The sequence below is a fragment of the Syngnathus leptorhynchus genome, chromosome 1 (genome assembly GCF_054491065.1).
Source record: "Syngnathus leptorhynchus isolate UIUO chromosome 1, UIUO_Slep, whole genome shotgun sequence".
Classification (NCBI taxonomy): domain Eukaryota; kingdom Metazoa; phylum Chordata; class Actinopteri; order Syngnathiformes; family Syngnathidae; genus Syngnathus; species Syngnathus leptorhynchus.
In genome coordinates, this window is record NC_141195.1 from 16,687,565 (window position 1) to 16,706,247 (window position 18,683).

The 18,683-nt window shown below is 46.1% G+C and overlaps 1 protein-coding gene across 4 annotated transcripts in view; it reads right to left on the minus strand.

The window, feature by feature from the left end:
- Positions 1-18,683, minus strand: part of cacna1fb (calcium channel, voltage-dependent, L type, alpha 1F subunit) — a 26,085-nt gene continuing 7,402 nt past the window's right edge. For 2 of the 4 annotated variants that reach the window (XM_085908323.1, XM_085908315.1), the window contains 48 exons: positions 16,135-16,385; positions 15,797-15,897; positions 15,111-15,216; positions 14,856-14,995; positions 13,407-13,558; positions 13,181-13,333; positions 12,890-13,086; positions 12,589-12,692; positions 12,297-12,448; positions 12,163-12,237; positions 11,978-12,059; positions 11,873-11,899; positions 11,626-11,786; positions 11,267-11,492; positions 10,963-11,170; positions 10,770-10,890; positions 10,422-10,497; positions 10,308-10,356; positions 10,180-10,240; positions 9,861-9,963; positions 9,650-9,779; positions 8,773-8,832; positions 8,598-8,704; positions 8,235-8,322; positions 8,022-8,129; positions 7,709-7,761; positions 7,455-7,601; positions 6,965-7,166; positions 6,703-6,861; positions 6,371-6,481; positions 5,971-6,291; positions 5,709-5,774; positions 5,275-5,366; positions 5,043-5,202; positions 4,755-4,882; positions 4,565-4,661; positions 4,366-4,468; positions 4,194-4,295; positions 3,927-4,057; positions 3,725-3,865; positions 3,410-3,663; positions 3,159-3,266; positions 2,975-3,093; positions 2,801-2,913; positions 2,472-2,691; positions 2,345-2,398; positions 2,169-2,269; positions 1-1,823 (listed from right to left, as the gene is read on the minus strand). In XM_085908323.1, coding sequence (XP_085764449.1) covers positions 1,569-1,823; positions 2,169-2,269; positions 2,345-2,398; positions 2,472-2,691; positions 2,801-2,913; positions 2,975-3,093; positions 3,159-3,266; positions 3,410-3,663; positions 3,725-3,865; positions 3,927-4,057; positions 4,194-4,295; positions 4,366-4,468; positions 4,565-4,661; positions 4,755-4,882; positions 5,043-5,202; positions 5,275-5,366; positions 5,709-5,774; positions 5,971-6,291; positions 6,371-6,481; positions 6,703-6,861; positions 6,965-7,166; positions 7,455-7,601; positions 7,709-7,761; positions 8,022-8,129; positions 8,235-8,322; positions 8,598-8,704; positions 8,773-8,832; positions 9,650-9,779; positions 9,861-9,963; positions 10,180-10,240; positions 10,308-10,356; positions 10,422-10,497; positions 10,770-10,890; positions 10,963-11,170; positions 11,267-11,492; positions 11,626-11,786; positions 11,873-11,899; positions 11,978-12,059; positions 12,163-12,237; positions 12,297-12,448; positions 12,589-12,692; positions 12,890-13,086; positions 13,181-13,333; positions 13,407-13,558; positions 14,856-14,995; positions 15,111-15,216; positions 15,797-15,897; positions 16,135-16,385 — 6,275 coding nt within the window. In that variant the 3' untranslated portion in view covers positions 1-1,568. Of the gene's footprint in view, positions 1,824-2,168; positions 2,270-2,344; positions 2,399-2,471; positions 2,692-2,788; positions 2,914-2,974; positions 3,094-3,158; positions 3,267-3,409; positions 3,664-3,724; positions 3,866-3,926; positions 4,058-4,193; positions 4,296-4,365; positions 4,469-4,564; positions 4,662-4,754; positions 4,883-5,042; positions 5,203-5,274; positions 5,367-5,708; positions 5,775-5,970; positions 6,292-6,370; positions 6,482-6,702; positions 6,862-6,964; positions 7,167-7,454; positions 7,602-7,708; positions 7,762-8,021; positions 8,130-8,234; positions 8,323-8,597; positions 8,721-8,772; positions 8,833-9,649; positions 9,780-9,860; positions 9,964-10,179; positions 10,241-10,307; positions 10,357-10,421; positions 10,498-10,769; positions 10,891-10,962; positions 11,171-11,266; positions 11,493-11,625; positions 11,787-11,872; positions 11,900-11,977; positions 12,060-12,162; positions 12,238-12,296; positions 12,449-12,588; positions 12,693-12,889; positions 13,087-13,180; positions 13,334-13,406; positions 13,559-14,855; positions 14,996-15,110; positions 15,217-15,796; positions 15,898-16,134; positions 16,386-18,683 lie in introns of those variants that run through there. The other 2 variants (XM_085908340.1, XM_085908332.1) reach the window with 2 other exon arrangements.

Sequence of the window (18,683 nt, forward strand, 5' to 3'; positions counted from 1 at the left end):
TGTATTTTCAGGTGTTTTTTATTTGAGGTACGCACGGTTGACTTGATGACGTGACTGAAATTTGGAGGGAATTCCGTTAGTGAGCCCTTCGGTCGACAGTCAGGAAGAACACAAGAAGACACAAGTGCTGCTGATGGTCAGCATCAATTTAAAAAAACAATGAAATTTGACAACAAAAATGAGATCAAAATCAAAAAACACCTTCCAGTAAATGCAAAAACGATATAAAATTTAAGCTATGGTATCCTCACGGGTACGCCAGACAGGCGGCCACAGCTTCCACATGTTGGCTACCGCCTAATGAGAAGTAGCTCATCCATTGGACAGTATACAGACAGCTAGAAAAAAGTGCAAAAAAAGTTTTTGTTGCTATTTACCCGCCCAGTGAATCTAGTTAGCACACCTTTTACTATGAGTCTTAACCCTTCGATGACTCAAGTCTGAAGAATTTGATCAACTGGATTACATTTTGTTTACATTGAGTGTGATGGATTTCATTCGATTAGTCATGCCTGATTACCTTTTTGTTACTGATTAAGTCATTTTGAAAAGTCATGTCAGAATGACATTTGTCACTTGGTCACTTAGTAGTCACGTATTAGTGATGATTGATTTAATTTTTTTCCCGTTAGTCATGCCTCATCAACTTATTTCGATGAGTCGAAACAACTTCCTCCCAGTCAACGTGTTCTTCGGCCAATGATATCTGATCAATTTATTTCAATTAGTTGTGTCTGGATTACCTTTTGTCAATTAGGCATGCTCACTCTATTTGTATTGTTTATGACTCATCAACTCATTTTGATTTATCATGTCTGACCAGCTTATTTCAATTAGTCATGTCTGTACGCTGTACAAGTTTCTCTGATTAGTCAAGAGTAGCACATCCATCAGACGCGTCACAGCTTCAGATATAGCAACGAGGAGCGCTTGAAAAAGTAGCAAAGTTTTCTTTTATTGCTATGTACTCCACAAATGAATAATTAAACATGCCTTAGTTAAAACGTAAAGATTTGCACGCCGTCATTGTTGAACGTGAAACCATTGTCCCTCATGCAACATGGCAGCTCTCTTTCTGATCGCACAGTGAAGGTCGGCTAGAAATCCGGTCGGTCGTCCCTTTGCAGTTAGCAGTGAGCTTGTGCTAAGGCTAGGCTAATACGGCATCATAATGTCCAAAAGAGACAATAATGTTTGTGCTAAACTGGCTCAAATTAAATAATAGCAAGAATGTCATGTTTGTTGGGAGACATTTAAAATGTCCAAAGTATCAAAATGAGGAGAAATAAGTCAATGATTTGAACTGTACAGCTAGCTGGACAATGCTAACAGATAGCACCCAACTGTAAGTTTTTCTTCTGCAGTTGTTGTTTGTAAACACGCGGAGGTTCGTCAGCGCCGCCCACTTGGCAAGGTCGCGTCTGATGTGCAACTTTAGGCCGCCACGCACATGCACATTGTGGCCATCTTCCTTTCTCTGCAACTTCCTTCAATGAGTTTTTACTTCCTGCGAGAATTTGCCGACGGCCCACCTCCCTGGTCTCTGATTTGCCGTGAGCATCTGTCCATCAAAATGACGTCACGCAGCTCATCTCGTCGGCCAGCTCTTCCTCTTCTCGGCTCGTCCTGATTGGCTCCTCGTCGCTGTAGAGTGCAGCGGTATCTGCACTGGTGGTGTTGAGGAAGTCGTGGCCCAGCAGGTCGCTGGCAGCCGATTCCATCTCGTCCACGGTCATGTGACATGCATCCGCGATCTCCCGCTTAGCAAACGCCACAAATTTAGGATCACGTGCGTAAAGGCCAAGACCTTCAGAGATTAGAACCTGCCGAGATAAAAATTAATCAAACCTTTGGCATTGCAGCAACTAGTAAGAGGTAATCAACTTCTATTGACTACTATTGTCTGTACAGCTTAGTCAGGTTTGATCAACTTTTGATCAGTCATGCCAACTTATTTTGATTCGTCATATCTGTACCGCTTCCTCTGAGCGGTAAGATTTGATCAATTTCTTCGAATTAATCGTGTCTAATTTACTTCTTTTTGTTGGTCATGCCTGATCAACTTACTTAAATGATTCCATCATTCCTTATCAAATTAACTTAATGAGTCATGCCAATTTATTTATGTCTTTCATCAGTTAGTCATGTCTGATGGCCTTTGGTCTCACCGCCTCCACCAGGCTGTCAGCCGAGCCTCGTTTCTCGCCAAACGGAGCCCCAAGCTGCGAAGGAACTCTGAGGGTGGTGTAGGCTCTGTAAGGAGGCGGGGCTACGGAACAAATGTAAGAGGTCAAACGCTAATTGGCTACATGACACTCGTTTCGTTTCGGACGTCTCGGCTCACCTCCCGGGCTGCCATACCAGGCGGGACTTGGCGCCGCTCCTGTCACGTTAACTCCTGCAGGTGGAAAGGCAACAGCAGATGAGCGACTAGCAGTTGGTTGGCACTGAGCTGAGCAAACGTGGCTCACCTCTTCCAACTCCCGCCAGCTTGTCCTGGCAGCCTCCTCCTGTCCCTCCTCCTTGTTCTCCTCCTCCGGCTCGCCCCCACGACGGGCTGCCCTCCTCCTCCACCAGAATGAGAGGAGCATACAAGAGGCGACCGCGACGAGGACATGGATTGGCCCAAGATGTGGAGGACGTCACAGAGGAGCGACCGGACAACGGAGGACAGTCGTAACTGCTGTACGTCTACGAGGAGAAAGGAACTGGTGTTAAATGTCTGCGCGTGTATTAGTGTGTGTTTGTGTTAGTATGTTAGTGTGAATGTCTGTTAGTGTTTACGTACATGTGTGTGTACCTGAGTGCGGGAACGGCGTGGAGGAGAATTAGGGTGGTACGTTCCGGGCATGGGCAAGTCGTCGCTGCTGCCCTGACGTCTCAGACACTGAATGTTGAACGACGGCTTTCGACCTGGCAGCCAAATTTGCTGTCAGATGATGTCAGACAGATGTTGTAAGTGGATGCATTTCACCTGTGGGTGTGGCCGGAAGAAGACGCCGCCGTGTTGTCCTCCTCGCCTCGGTGTAGCCGTTACCATAGTGACTATAGGGGGCGTGGCCATCATGGTGCAGAGGATCATCAGGGTAATATCTAGAAACACGCAGACATAGAAAAAGTGTATGTGTGTGCGTGTTTGTGTGTGTGCACGCACGTACCTTTCCGTGGATGTGATGCTGTCTGCGTCATCTTCTCTTGTGTAGTAACGTGACTCTCTAGACATGTCCATGTCACCATTTCTCCAGTGTTTTTCTCTCAAATCCCTCCTGTCAATCAAAGCATGTTTCCATATTTGGAGGAGTTGTTTGACTTCATATTTGTACTTTATGAGCATAACTCCCATGTTTGCAGGTTATCATTATTTTAACTAACGTCTGACTTCCATATTTGTACTTTTGTAGTTGCCTACCTTCCGTGTTTGTAATGTGACGGCCTCTTTTGAGTGTGGTCTAGAAGGCCATTCCTGATTGAGGGTCGGCGTTGGTGATGGTTGACAGATGACCTCAGATTGTCTCGCCGTGAGTTGCGAGTGTCGTAATCGCCGCCGTTCGACATCTTGCCGAGAGAACCGACCCGATGGATCAAACCGCCGTTTACCACACCGCTGTCACCTATGACTCTTCCGGATCCTCGTTGATCTTTGTGTGGACCCACTGTGTCCATCTGTAGAAGTGAGAAGAACGTTAGTGTGTCCATGTGTGTGAGATTAAAGACGAAGACCCACCTCTTCTTCATCCCTCATGGTCTCCTCCTCCTCTTCTTCTTCTTCCTCCTCCTCCTCTTCTTCCTCCTCCAGGTCTTCATCGAGGGCCATACGCATCTCTGGACCGAGATCCTGCAGAGTCTTCAGACCCGCTTTACACAACTGCAAAATCAAACGTCAATAAGCCCCTGATGTTTGATTGATGACCGTATGATTGACAGACCTGCACAGCTGACGGGTTGGTGGCATCAGTCTCCACACTTAGACCCCCTCGTTCCTTTCTCTTCCGGAACTTGCGGAAGTAGTCTTGGATCAGGAAGGTGGCGTAGAACTTCCCAACTGTCACTTCTTCCTCTACAGAGACACAGAGATGGGTAGAGAACTGAGGTGCTGGGCCATGGTTAGCATTTGCTCTCTGACTTTTAGAGCTGACTTTAAAGTAAGTCGCGCGCTGACTAGTGATACAGTTCACTAATGATACAATTTCTACCTTCATGCGGTGGAATGACTTCATCCAGGAGTTTTGGTTTCATTCTCTTCCAGATCTTCTTAATGATTCCCCTCAGCTCCTCGTTCTCCTGGTCTGGGTTGCCTAGCAACAGCACAAACAGAGCTCACCAACGGGCGGCCGTGACCATTACGTTTATTTCCTGCGGTTTTACCTTCTGTCTTGATCTTTAGTGCCGTGCGGACCAGTGCAAAGAGGGTGGCGTTGAAGGTCACCATGCCATCTGCGTTTAGAGGCATGTTCATAGCCACCAGACGCTAACAAATAGCAACATCAACAGTGAGGTTTCTCTTCAGCCTTAGACGTTCTACCTTATAAGAGATGAAAGTTACGTGTATGTTGGATATAATTACCTTACAGGCGACTCTGTGAGGACACAGTTTTCCAAAGCCGAGAGGAGGTTGTATCCTCCGAAGTAGAGCCACAACGTCCAAATGTTTAATGCGACCCCTAAAAGATATCGCCACAGATATGGAGTACTAAAAAGCTACTATTTTGCTTTATTATTTCTATGAATATATTTACACCTCCTAATGATCATACTTGGCCTCTGGATCGTATTCTGACCAGATCCTTTTGAATTCGTCCAGGTGATGTGGGCCAAGGATAGACCAATCACGGGTTAGGTAGTCAAAGTTGTCCATGATGACAGCCACAAACAAGTTGATGATCTGTGGATGCACATGACCAGTACATATACACGAATAAAAAAGTATTATGTGTGAGTGTGTGTGTGTGTGTGTGTGTGTGTGTGTGTGTGTGTGTGTGTGTGTGTGTGTGTGTGTGTGTGTGTGTGTGTGTGCGTGCGTGCGTGTGTGTGTGTGTACGCACCAGGAAGGCGCACAGCATGAAGAAGCTGATGAAGTAAACAATGGCAAAGTTGCTCCCACAAGTGAACTCTTCTCCCGGCTCAGAGTCGGACTCGGGATCGCAGCGTTTCCCAGGAAGACTGGCCAGCATGATCTCCTGCCATGCCTCGCCCGTCGCACACCTGCAAAACAAACACACACACATGTAAGGTACAATCAAGATGCTGAATAAGAAATGATGATAAACACCCGACCTGAAGAGGAGGAGGACAGCCTGAGGAAAGGTCTGGAAGTTGTTGTTCCTGTTGATCTGTGTGTGATCCTGCATGGCAATCTTCCCAAACGTCTGGTGTATAACATGACATATTTTATCTCCTTTATTATATTATACAGTGAACCATTGCCCATATGACTTTGTGATTTTGTTTCTGGAGAGCATAACAAAATCTGTGTGTTGAAAAACGACTCCTGTATTGATGCTAAGCCGTATTCATTTGATGTCATATCAGCAAGAGTGGCTAGCGTTGGCCACCTTTTGATCGTTAGATGACGTTCATTCAGCCAACATTCTCGTAATGCTCTGAGATTGTGCTTAAGTGTCAAAAGCAGCATAGTAAACTTCTCGAGACGATGCAAAATGAATAAGACTTGAGCTAACCTGTTAGCCACATTCTCTGCGCACTCTCACCTGCATGCCGATGACGGCGTAAATGAAGAAAATCATGGCAATGAGCAAGGCAACATACGGCAACGCCTGAGAAGACACAAGAGTAGTAAAATCAAATGAAATGGACGTGTTCAAAAAGCAACTTCTATTGGTGTATTAACCTGTTTGACCAAGTAGTAAGATGTAATGTAGTAAAACATCACGTAATCATTTAATTGGGTTAAAAAGTACAACGTAGCTACTGTATAATGACACAGTAGTACACTTGTAATAACAACCAGACCTGCAACGACTTGATGAAGGTCCACAGCAAGGTGCGGATGCCCTCCCCTTTGCTTAACAGCTTGACCAATCGCATCACTCGGAAGAGGCGGAAGAACGTGATAGACACTCGAGAGCTGTCCTCTCCGCTCTGATACATGGGCAAACACAAAAAACACACACACACACACACAGGTGAGTGACAGTCCATTAGCTGTACAAACACACACATACTTGTTTTTGCTGGTTGTTTACGTACGCTGAACTCTGTCACTACAATGTCCACCACGCTGCCAACCACGATGAGAGCGTCGAAGGAATTCCATGCATCCACAAAGTAATGCTGCACGTGCACAAGCAAACAAATAACACAGGTGAGTACTGTTGCTATGGAAACACATCCCATGAAAAAGACATCTTACCCTAAGTCTGAGGGCTAATAGTTTGAGCAGCATTTCAACAGTGAAGAGTCCAGTGAAGACCATGTTGAGGATGTCCATGATGTGGCTGAAGGTCTTGGATTGCTCGTAGTGCTAAACACAACAAACAAAATAGTCAGACACAATCCCACCTATGGATGGTCCCACCTTCCCTCAGTCTACCTCAACTGGACTCCAGCCTTAGTTAACCTGGCCTGCCACCCTTCAGTCCCATCTTTCCTCAGTCCCATTTTGCCTTATCTTCACCCAGGCGTGTTTGTCTGGGCCACCCGCCTCAGTCCCACCGCCCCTCAGTTCCACCTACAGGTGTTTACCTGGACGGCGAGCGTGACGGTGTTGAGCAGGATGAGCACAAACATGACGTACTCGAAGGCCGTGGAGTTGATGATGGACCAGAACTTGTACTGGACTGGGTTCTTGGGGATGTAGAGTTTAAGGGGCTGAGCCTTCAGAGCGTACTCCACGCATTGGCGCTGTGGGACGAGATACAACTTCAACGGAGGACTCGAGCACAAGTGCCCACAAGTGTGTAAGTCTTTTTGTGGGGGCTGGATGGGGGCAGCGGGTTTGGGTCACCTGGTTCTTGTCCAGTTCACAGTTTTTGTACTCCTGCTCGCCCTGCTCCCTGAATGTGATGATAACAAAACCCACGAAGATGTTCATCATGAAGAAGGCGATGATGATGATGTAGACGATAAAGAAGATGGAAATTTCCACACGGTAGTTGTAGATGGGACCCGAGTTCTCCCCGTTGGCGTCGATGGCTTTGTATAGCAGACTGGGGAGGGGTGGAGGAGCCTCAATGAGTCATCAAAAAGCTACTGCACACACGCTAACACACACACACACACACACACTAACACAAATATTAATGCACCCAACACTATCACACACAATAACACACACCTACCAACACTCACAAGCATAAACACCCGCACACAACCTCTATCACATGTATGCTAAACACACTCACAAGGACACGCAAAGCCTAACATACATATTTAAAAGCACACACAAAAGCACATGCACACACACACAGACACACACATAATGAGAAACGACTTACGCGGGCCAGCCCTCAAATGTGGACACAGTGAAGAGTGCCATCATTCCCATGAGCACATTATCAAAATTGAAGTCACTGTTGTGCCAAATTCTTTCGCGCACCATTGGATGGTTTACATCTCCATCTTTGTACACCACAAACGTCCCTCTGCGTGCACACACACGTATTCATCACACACACACACGGGCACACACTATACAGGTAAACATGATGTCATTGTGGCTTTAAAAAAAAGACATGAACGTTTGACATACTTGCACTGTTCAGGAGTGTGCTTGGCCTCATCGGTACAACGATAGAATTTACCCTGATGACACAACAACACAATTTTTGACCACTCACACACATAGAAATATACTTGACGGACAGACAGACAGATTACAGTAAAAGATTGGGTTCGGGTAGTGCTTGGGAGTCAGGAGCTAGGGTTTGATTGTGGCCTGAGGTTTCTTTTAGAAATGACGGTTAGGAGTGTCGTTGGGCTTTGGTAAGGGTTTGGAGCTAAAGTTGAGGGTTAGTGTCGGAGGAATTTACAGTTGGAATTCACTTAAGAGCGATTTCCCTCACCTTGAACAGTTGTACTCCGATACATGCAAACATGAACTGGAGCAACGTTGTGACGATCATAATATTTCCAATGGTCCTGATAGCCACAAAAACACACTGGACCACGTGCTGCGATACATACACAAACACACACATTTATACACAAAGCCTCATGACACGGAATATCTGAAGAATGCATGGCAGCCATCTTGACCCATATCCCAGTTTGCTTACCTTGAGGCCTTTGGCTCTGTTGATGGCCCTCAGAGGTCTGAGCACACGGAGGACCCTCAGGATCTTGACCACTGAGATTGCACTGGAACTGCACGTACGAAATTACACAAACAGGCTGACTTGCTCAGCTTCTGATGTTAGCCTAGCATATGTTTTGTTGGTTTCCTAAGATATCAATCATTATATCGACAAAAAAATGGAGGAAGTCACTGTGCATATTACAGCTTGGCGAAACATGAACATTGCTGCACATCACATTTTTGACTCAGTGACACATCAATACATTATTCACGCAAATGGCGATTTACAAATCAGCAAAAAAATCACCGTGCAGCTCATCGACAAAAGAGAGTAAATACTGACTGCAAAAAGAAGGAGACGAGTGATACGCTGACGACGAGGAGATCCAGTAAGTTGAACCAGTTCCTGCAGAAGGAGCCCTGGTGCAGGAACGCTCCGTGGACTGCCATCTGGCGCAAAGACAGGAAGTGAGCGTGCTGTACAAACAAACCTGTGTGCGTTATCACGCTCTCTTTACCTTGAACAAGATTTCCACTGTGAAGATGGAGGTGAAAGCGTAGTCGGCATAACCCAGAACCTAAACACACATGTCGTGCTCATTCTTAAATCAGGTAAAAAACACAATTTGAAATTGATCACTTATGAATGGATGGATGGATGGATGGATGGATGGATGGATGGATGGATGGATGGATGGATGGATGGATGGATGGAAGAATGGAGGGATGGATGGTTTCCTCTGAATATTGTGGCTTTCCCTGCTCCACATTCTAAAAACATGCACGTTCGGTTAATTGAAGACTCTAAATTGTCTATGGAGTGTAAATGAATGTCTATATATAAGCTCTGTGATTGAATAGAAGAGAAAGTGGGTTACGGGAAAAAAGTGGGTGAGAGTCTGAAGCTGCTACTATATGTTGCTGGAGATGCTCAAGAAAATTTGACTGTGTGAACATGCTGATGACAAGTCCTGAACTAATGATGATGTTTGTTGTTTGACAATGGGGTGATAAAGAAGATATTCTGGAGTGCACAGATGTGCTCCAGTCGTAAGTCGCGGTAAACTCCTGGGGGGGAAGTAATGTGTTTGACTCGAGTGGAACGTAGTTTGCGAAGTCGACTCTGCATATGAACCAGCCTTAAGAGCAGGCACACACGCGCACACGCAAAGCTAACATCTGTGCAATTGGCGAGCTCGTTGCGTGACCGCAGCTGCTGCTGCTCGCCGTGTGCGTGCACGTTCAGACTGGTGATGTTTCTGTCAGCCGCTGACCCACTTCCGAAATAATCCGCTCAATCCTCTGCCGTGGAGATGTCCACGGCTCCTGCCGCTGATCGCCATCTCTGTTGACTTTTTTGAATCCCGCAATACACTCGTGTTTGGCCGTACTTACGTTGTTGCGGAAGGAGTGCGCTCTGATGGGATCCTCGGCGGCCAGTGAGCATGAGCTGAGGATGATGAAGACCAGGATGAGGTTGGTGAAGATGTGGTGGTGGATTAGAGTGTGGCACGCCACTCGGATGCTGGAGATACACATGGAGAAAACATGCGCTCATCTCGGCACGTCATCAAAGATAACGTGACGAGCAGGAAGCCAAACTCACGGGTTGGTCTTGCTGAGGCAGAAGAACGCACTGCCGTCTGGGATGGGAAGAATCTTTTCCTTGGGAGGGGCCAGGTCAGCCATTTTCAGCTGCACGCCGGCATCTAATGGGAGGCCACAAACAAAACAAGAGTTTCTTCACAATGTCATGAGAACCAGATGATGTCATCACCTCAGCATATTGTGTGACATCATCTCACCAGCTTTTCCTCCTGGATACTTTCCCTCTTCCTTGTATTCATTTGCATATGGTAACACATACATGGTCACACGCACATGATCACACGCACATGGTCACACATGGTCGCACATCATCTCACCATCTTCGCCTTCCGGAATCTCCTCCTCTTCCTCGTACTCGGTGTCTTCATCAATGTCCACCTGCGGGCACGAGGTTAAAAAGTGACTAAAGGAGCCGCATGAAATCAGCCATCATTATCATCAGCACCTTCACTTCCTTCTCCTCCACCTCTTCCTCGACTTCCTCCGTCTTCTTCCTACATAAAGACAAGCAACAGACTGTCAGGCTCACTTGCAGCTGATCATTCCTGCCGCCACTTACTCTTTTGCCTTGTCGTCTCCATCCCCTCCGGCCAAATTGTCCACAGCAATGGCCAAGAAGACGTTGAGCAGGATGTCTGAGGCACGTTAAGAACATTACAAGGGGGGGGGGGGGTTCTGGGTCTTATTAAAGCAAATGTAGTCCAGTTCCGACCATTTCCCCACTGACTCGAGGAAATACCTTTCCTTTGAAAATTAACATGCATTTTATTATTCTTTAACATTTTATTGAGCTGAATGAAATAAAAACACAAGAACCCTGGAGCTCAACGCTCCTTTTCTAATGCTACTATGGAGTTCCTCAGGGTTATTGTTCATTTTGATTGAACACAGACATGGCAAAGGATACAGTTTCCACAAATGAAGAGAATAACAAAGTAGATGCAGACAATCATCCCAGGAAAGACGGGGCCGCCGTAGGCCATGATGCCGTCGTACATCACCACGTTCCAGTCCTCACCGGTCAGGATCTGTAACGTGCCGTCAGATTATCTTGAGTCAGTTACACACACAACAATGTGGCTCAAGAAAAACTTGCTTACCTGAAAGCAGGTGAGCAGCGCCTGCGGGAAGGCGTCGAAGGTGCTGCGCTTGGTCTGTGTCTCGTCGAAATTGAACTTTCCGCCAAAGAGCTGCATGCCCAGCAGGGCGAAGATGATGAGGAAGAGGAAAAGAAGCAGCAGCAGCGAGGCGATGGACTTCATGGAGTTGAGCAGAGATGCTACCAGGTTGGACAGAGCTGTCCAATGGCTGTGCAGAGGAGATCATGTTCAGCAGTGGTGGGAGGTACAAAGGTAGAACAAAAACCACCGTGCAAAGAAGTTTCATCATGCATCGTCTCCTCACCGTGTGACTTTGAAGATACGCAGCAGGCGGACACAACGCAGCACAGAGATTCCCAACGGTGGCATGATGTCCAGCTCCACCAGAATAGTTTCCACGATGCCGCCGCACACCACGAAGCAGTCAAAACGGTTGAAGAACGCCACGAAATAATGCGCCAGGCCCAGGCTGTACATCTTCAGCAGCATCTCCACCGTGAACAGTGACAGCAGTACCTTGTTGGCGATATCTGCCCTCCACAATGTAACACACACCACAAAGAGTAACCCCCACACACTTAGTAACACAGACATGGTAACACACAAAGGGTATCACGCCAAAATGCGTGCCGGCTCATCATCATGAACTCCAAGAGGCCGTACCCTGCACCTGCGTCAGCCAATCAGGTTGGTTGTAGTGCTCTGAGGCGCTGAGCGAAGTGTTGAGGAAGACGAGCAGCAGGACCACCCAATAGAACGTCACCGATTTGACGGCGGTGCGACAGTTCCTGCGACACACACGGTTCCAGCGTCGCAACGTCCGGCTGGATCCACAATACATCACTGTGAGGTCACTTCCTGTCAGTCTGCCTATACTCTACCGTGAATATTTCTTGTTATTTGAACTCACCAGCAGCCGATCTTCATCATTCGAGCACTGAAACAAAACAAAGGGAAGATAACTGATAAGCTTAGCGGCCGACTAGCTCCTGTGTGCTTTGATCGTGTTGGTTACCTGCAGGCCTGGCAGCAGTTGGTATGTTCTTCATCAATGTTTTCCGTGTTCTCAGAAGCTGTTTCGCTGGCGGGAAGACTTGCTGAGTGAAATACAAGACAGACTCATGCGACTGTTGACATCACTTGTGAAGTTCAGCAAATTTGCTTATACGAATGCTTGATTGACCATTGTTTGTGTCTCACCGTGTGTTTCATTAGAGTGACTGAACCATCCAAACTTCCCTTTCTTCTTGTCTGACAAATCACCCAGAGATGGACCTAAAATACAACTTATTATCACCTCATATGCAAACACACACACACAAACACACACTCACGTGAGTGTCCATCCTCATCCAGCTCATCCATGTCCTCAGCCTGAGTGATCCAATCCATGTATCCACACAGGTCCTCCTCCATCTGCTGCTTCTCGCGGAGCTTCTGGAAATCGCCACGAGCCTTCGCCTTCTCCCTCTCTTTGCTGAACTCTCTGCGATGTGGACACCACAACACTCAAGGTTTGACAATACTCGCTGTGGACCATGCATGACATTGGCAGGTAACTCACTCTTACTCAAAATAGTGTAAGAGTGATGTATTAAGTTTGAGCTCTTTCAGAAATTTACTGACCCACTGAGGACACCAAGAACCAGGTTGAGAACGAAGAAGGAACCAAAGATGACAAGACTGACGAAATAGACCCACGGGAGCTCAAAACCGATAGCGTCGTTCATCTGCGCACATGAGCAGATTATGAGTGTGGTCATGACAGTAGGGCAGGCAGCAACCTACAAAGGGGCCAACAGCAACACAGACAGAATGAGAGTTTGTCTGAGATGTGCATGAGAGCTTTTGATAGTGTGTGAGAGGTAATCTTGACTTCTGTCCCTGATGGCCCCCTCGTAAAGCACATTGGTTGATTGGGTCTGACCCAGTAGAGGACGTCGGTCCAGCCCTCCATGGTGATGCACTGGAACACCGTCAACATGGCGAAGAAGAAGTTGTCAAAATTGGTGATGCCGCCATTTGGCCCGTCCCAGCGGCCGCGACACTCAGTGCCGTTCACCGTGCACTGGCGGCCGTGACCCGCGAAGGCGCACGGCACAGGGTCATCCTCCACGTAGGTGTCTGCGTGGACAGTAAGACATTACGTGCAGTGGTCCTCAGAAGGGGGTAATTTTAGTCTTGAATAATATTTCATGAACATTTAAGTGCTACACACCAGATTCCATGTAGTAGCAAGTTCTGTGCATGCGTCCGATGAAGAGCTCCAGGCCGATGATGGCATAGATGATGATGACGAAAAGGACCAGCAGAGCAATGTGAAGCAGCGGAACCATGGCCTTCATGATGGAGTTCAGCACAATTTGCAGACCTGTCACATATGCGCATCAGCGGGGGTCAAAAGATATTGCCGACCGACACAAGCCCCAGCGCTGCGCACATACTCGGAACGCCGGAAACCAGCCTGAGGGGCCGCAAGACCCGAAAGGCGCGCAGAGCTTTGACATCCAGACCTCCAGGTTTGCCTGGCATGTGGTGCGTACTCGCCTGCTCCCCTGACTTGTGGGTCATGGTCTCCAAGACGACACTGAACAACCTGTTGCGGAGAGAGGAAGTGAGGTCAACCAGACCCGCAATTGCCCAACACTGAGTGAAAACAAGATTCCAGTGGCGTGAAGGATTTTTGACATAGGGACATTTGGACTTGGATAGATCACATTCAATTAACCTGGACAGAACTGAAGTGGACCCTGAAGCTCATATTTAACAAGCTGAGTCTAACTCATTCTAAAAGATTGTGACAGCTTAACACATGGGCACGGTAGAAAATCAGTTTGATATATACCAATAAAACAACAATGTAACAATTAGATCATAAACACAATGTAAAAGTGACAATTAACAAATTAAAAGTGTGAAGTTTCAATAGCATTAAAATTTGGATCAATCATGTAACATTAATGTCACAACAATTATCCACAAATGAGAATACAGTAATGCAACAAGAAAAAAATAACAAATCCACTGTAATTTCAAATGGAACTGCTTTCTGAGTTGCTCTTGTCTTGTAACCTAGTTTTAAACTGTGTCCGAAACAACATGGAAAGTCATAAAATAGACTTGTTATCCTCCAGAAAAAGCAAAAGCAGCACAATGGCGGTCTTTAGACAGGAGGAACTCAGTGATTTGCTGAAGAGTCATCGACAGAAAGGGGGGCAACCTAACTATAAATGAGTCGATGGAGGGCTTTTGGCCTCCGGCCACCATGACGACAGCCTTCATCACGACCCCGAGGGCAACGGTGGCCAAACGTTGCGAGCACCAGCGAGAGGTTCCGCCGGCTCGCCGTGACGAGCCAAGCGTTACACACGCTCTCAACAACGGCGCTGAATCACACCAAATGTGGCAGCGCCCAAGGCGCCCACTCGGGACGCCCGACAAACGAGGACGTCAGCTCACGTTTGCCTCGACTCTCAAACACTTTAGCGCCGCGCTGCTGCACTGCAACCGCTGACACTCAATCCACTCACCCGCCAGCTAAGATTATAATTTATGAATAATAATAAACTAATAAAAGTAATGTAACAACAAAAACAATGGCAACAAATAAAATGAATAAGTAAAATCATGCAAAAAGTACACAGTATTAACAATAATGTGACAGCTGAACAATAACATGACATCTTAACACAAGAATTACTGTTGGAGTGCAACTACTATTCATTCAACTTATAGTTGAAATATTATGTTAATTTCATACATAAACAAGATACAATGTTTCTGCATAATCGCAACAAAAATCTTACTTAAACTTGATCATAAACTATATCTAGCTATATTGTAACTATAATACACTATATCATAATAAAGCGATAAAGCTAGGCTTAACTTACCCAACGATCACAATAACAAAGTCCAGAAGATTCCAGCCATTGCGGATGTAAGAACTTGGGTGCATGACCAAACCGTAAGCCAAGATCTTCAGGAAGGTTTCCACTGTGAAGATGATGAGGAAGACATACTCCACTTGTTCCTAGAAAAAACACAAAAAAAAGGAATGTCTTATCTTCCAAGCATCTGATAATTTTACAGATTAACTTCATGCAGGGGACTTCATCTTCATCAACTTCACCTTAACCCTAACTCACCAGGTCATGGTTGGTGGAATTGGAGTCATCCTCAGGAAACGGTTTGGACACACCCAGTGCGACACAATTAGCAAAGATGGCTAAGAGAATGAAGATGTCAAAAGGCCTGTGGGACACTAAGGAAGCTGAACTAGGGACAAATGTTCACAATCTATAAAAAAAAAACAACCAAGGTCTTTAAACCAGTGGTCCCCAACCTTTTTTCCCTTTCCGAAGAAGCTTTCCAAACATCTGTTTCTTGCTCATTTTTCTTGCTTCACGGGCTCGACTGAGGTGACATGTCACGTGACCGAGACGAGCGTCTTGACCTGAACCAACGGATGTAATTGGGAGAGAATCGCCATTTTTTTATATTTTTCAAAATAAATACTGACTCATTTTTACTAGCTTTGCGGGCTCGACTGGGGAAACTTGTCACGTGACCGGGACGAGCAGCTTGACCGTAGTAAATATTTACTAACTAACCCCAGCCCTAGCCCTAACCCTAGGCCCAGCCCTAACCCTAGGCCCAACCCTAGCCTTAACCCCAACCCTAACCTTAACCCCTAACCCCAACCCTAACCTTAACCCCTAACCCCTAACCCCAACCCTAACCCTAACCCTAACCCTAACCCTAACCCCTAACCTTAACCCCAACCCCTAACCTTAACCCCTAATAATTTGCTAATTTAAATAAAAAAAGATACTTCCACTCAACAATAGACAGCGCAGCACGTCTGATTGGGTTGTTGAGCTTCAGGCAGAACAGCGCTCGGGGAGCTCGCTGGACCTGATTGGTTCCCTGGACCTGGACAAAAAGTGACATCATCACCTTACAACCATGTGGTTTCTCAGTATTGTCACTAGTTTTGAACTCAGAGTCCATTGAAAATTTTTTAAATGAATAGTAATAAAAAGAAACGACCAACATCTCTATTTTATAAACGTGAAGACAATCTGCAATTGTAGTACTGACACAAAGTTGATTCACAAATATAATTACACTGTGGGCCAAATTTGGCAAAACTTTAACATGTTGGCTCACCTGTTTCTTTGCATGTTGTCCTCTCCTACGTTGCGTTCCGGTGGAACTGGTGGTCGAGTGGAGGGTATCTGTCCGAGTCATTCTCACTCCCTGGTCGTCCCCTTCCAGCTCCTCGTCCCAGTCCCCGCCGTCTCTCTCCTCTCCACCACCTCCGCCCCCTCCTTCTCCTCCGTCCTCCTCCCCACCTTCCTCACCCTCGCCGCCACCATCTTCACCATCCACAGCGTTGGTGTAGCCGTTACGTGCTGCGCCTGAGAATGGACATGAGGATGCAAGAATGTTGTTAGAAAAAAAAATCTAATTTCCCTATCATCATCATCGTCATCATCATCTTCTTCATCAGCATGGGGTAGCACAGTAGCACCTCTCTGTTATGAGGCCGCTTGAAATAAGACGACATGTTCTCCCCATCCTTTCACCGGTTTTCTCTCAATTCCGTTTGAACATGTTTTAATGCCTTTTTCCGATCTACCCTTCTGAAATGATGACCCTGGTGGTTAGGTAGGTTGGTCATGGCTCTCTTCATTTGTTTTGCATGTTCTTTCTCCCTGTGCTTGTGTGAGTCTTCTCCAGTTATCCCAGCATCCTCCCACAATCCAAGAACATGCATGTTTAGTTCATTGAAGTTTCTCAGTTTTCTATCCGTGCGAATGTGACCCTACAATTAGCTGGGGGCCAGTCCGGGATGATTTCCATAAATCAGCTGGCATAGGCTTCAGCTCACCCATGACCAGAATGAGGATAAGCATACAGAAAATTTGACAAGAATGATGATGATGATAGAGAAGATGAAGGTGACGTAAACACACCAACATTGTAGTGAACAGCTGTGACCTAGATCTGTGTGTGCGTGAATGTGTGCAATATGGGCCGTGATGTGTTTGCTAGTTATTACCTGAGGACCATGAACACACACATATACACACACACACGAACACGTGAACACGCTAACACACACACATATACACACACTATGAACATCTCAGTAAGATTATTGCCGCCTCACTCGACCTTCGCATTGTCATTTTCCTAGATTTCCTGTTTCCCACAATGCCTTGCTGTGTCCAGCTGTGACACAAAGCTTATAAGTCTTCACACACACACACACACACACACACACACACACACACACACACACACACACACACACACACACACACACACACACACACACACGCACGCACGCACACACTCACTCACTCACACACACTGCGGTCATGGCGTACAGATTTCACTGACACTGTTGGACAAAATGGCGTGCTAATACCAACTGCTGCAAGCGCCTCCATGTGCTAACATGTTAGCATGACTACATTGCAGAGCTCAGTAAGCTCTGTAATTAAATTGAAATACCGGTACAGATACTTGTACAAAAGGACTCTAGAAGTACTAATTCAACAGCTTTACTTAAGTAAAGAGTACAAACTCAAAGTATTAGAACTAAAATAAAAAAATATATAATCTAAAAAAATTTACTGTCAATCAAATGCAATATTTGTTTTGAGAACTTGTCAAAACCAAAATAGTTTTCCTCTTTTAATAATGTAGTACATAGTGAGCGCACTGAGAAGATGAAAAGAGGACTAATATTTTGTTTAACTTTTAAAACCAATAATTCCCTTAATTTAAGGCCATAAGTGGGGAATATCTTTCTTCTCCACATCGACTACGCCATCGTTAATGCACCCTAATTCATATTTAGGCTAGTTTTGTTTAGTATTGTCACGGTGATTGAAAAAAGTAACTAGTCTGTTTTGACAAAATAAGCAATACAAAGTACAGATAAAAGCTACGTTTTCAAAGAAAGAAAGTGAAAATAACCAGGCCTCTGAACAGAGAAGTATGGATCTGAAAAGTCAATTAAGTACACCAAAGCAGTGTTTGTACTTAAATTATTCCCCACCACTGTTTAATTGAAGAATAATCATGCGAAGGATGAATAATAATGGGTGAATAATAGTCACGGTAAGGAAGCAAACAAATGAGTGGGTAAAGAGTGAAGCGAGCCTGCAGGGGGCGCTGCTGCTTCTGCTGCACTAACTTAACATGATTATTTTGTCCTCGGGCTGCTGAGGAGACGAGGTTAGGACAGTGCAGGTCACATGACTGTTGCTCACGTTGTTTTGTTGTGTGAGTATGCGTGTGTGTTGTGTATGCATTTGTGTGTGTGTGTGTGTGTGTGTGTGTGTATGTGTAGCTGGTGGAGCTGCACACACTCATACACCCCCCCACCACCACACACACACGGAAACACACAGCGCTCCTGCATTGCCCCATGAGAATCCGCCTAATTATGCCCGAATTATCCCGAGACAACCAAGATCATCCTGACAGTAGCGAGCGTGCATGCATGCATGCATGCATGTACAAGTGTGTGTGTGTGTGTGTGTGTGTGTGTGTGTGTGTGTGTGTGTACTCGCGTGACCTCAATGGCTGTAAGACTTTTGGAGGAAGTCCTTCAGCTGAGTCGAGGCCCACTTGAGCGGGATTGGGTCGTGCTGTCGGAACACCAACTGTGCATTTGCGTGCGTGCGTGTGTGTGTCTGTTT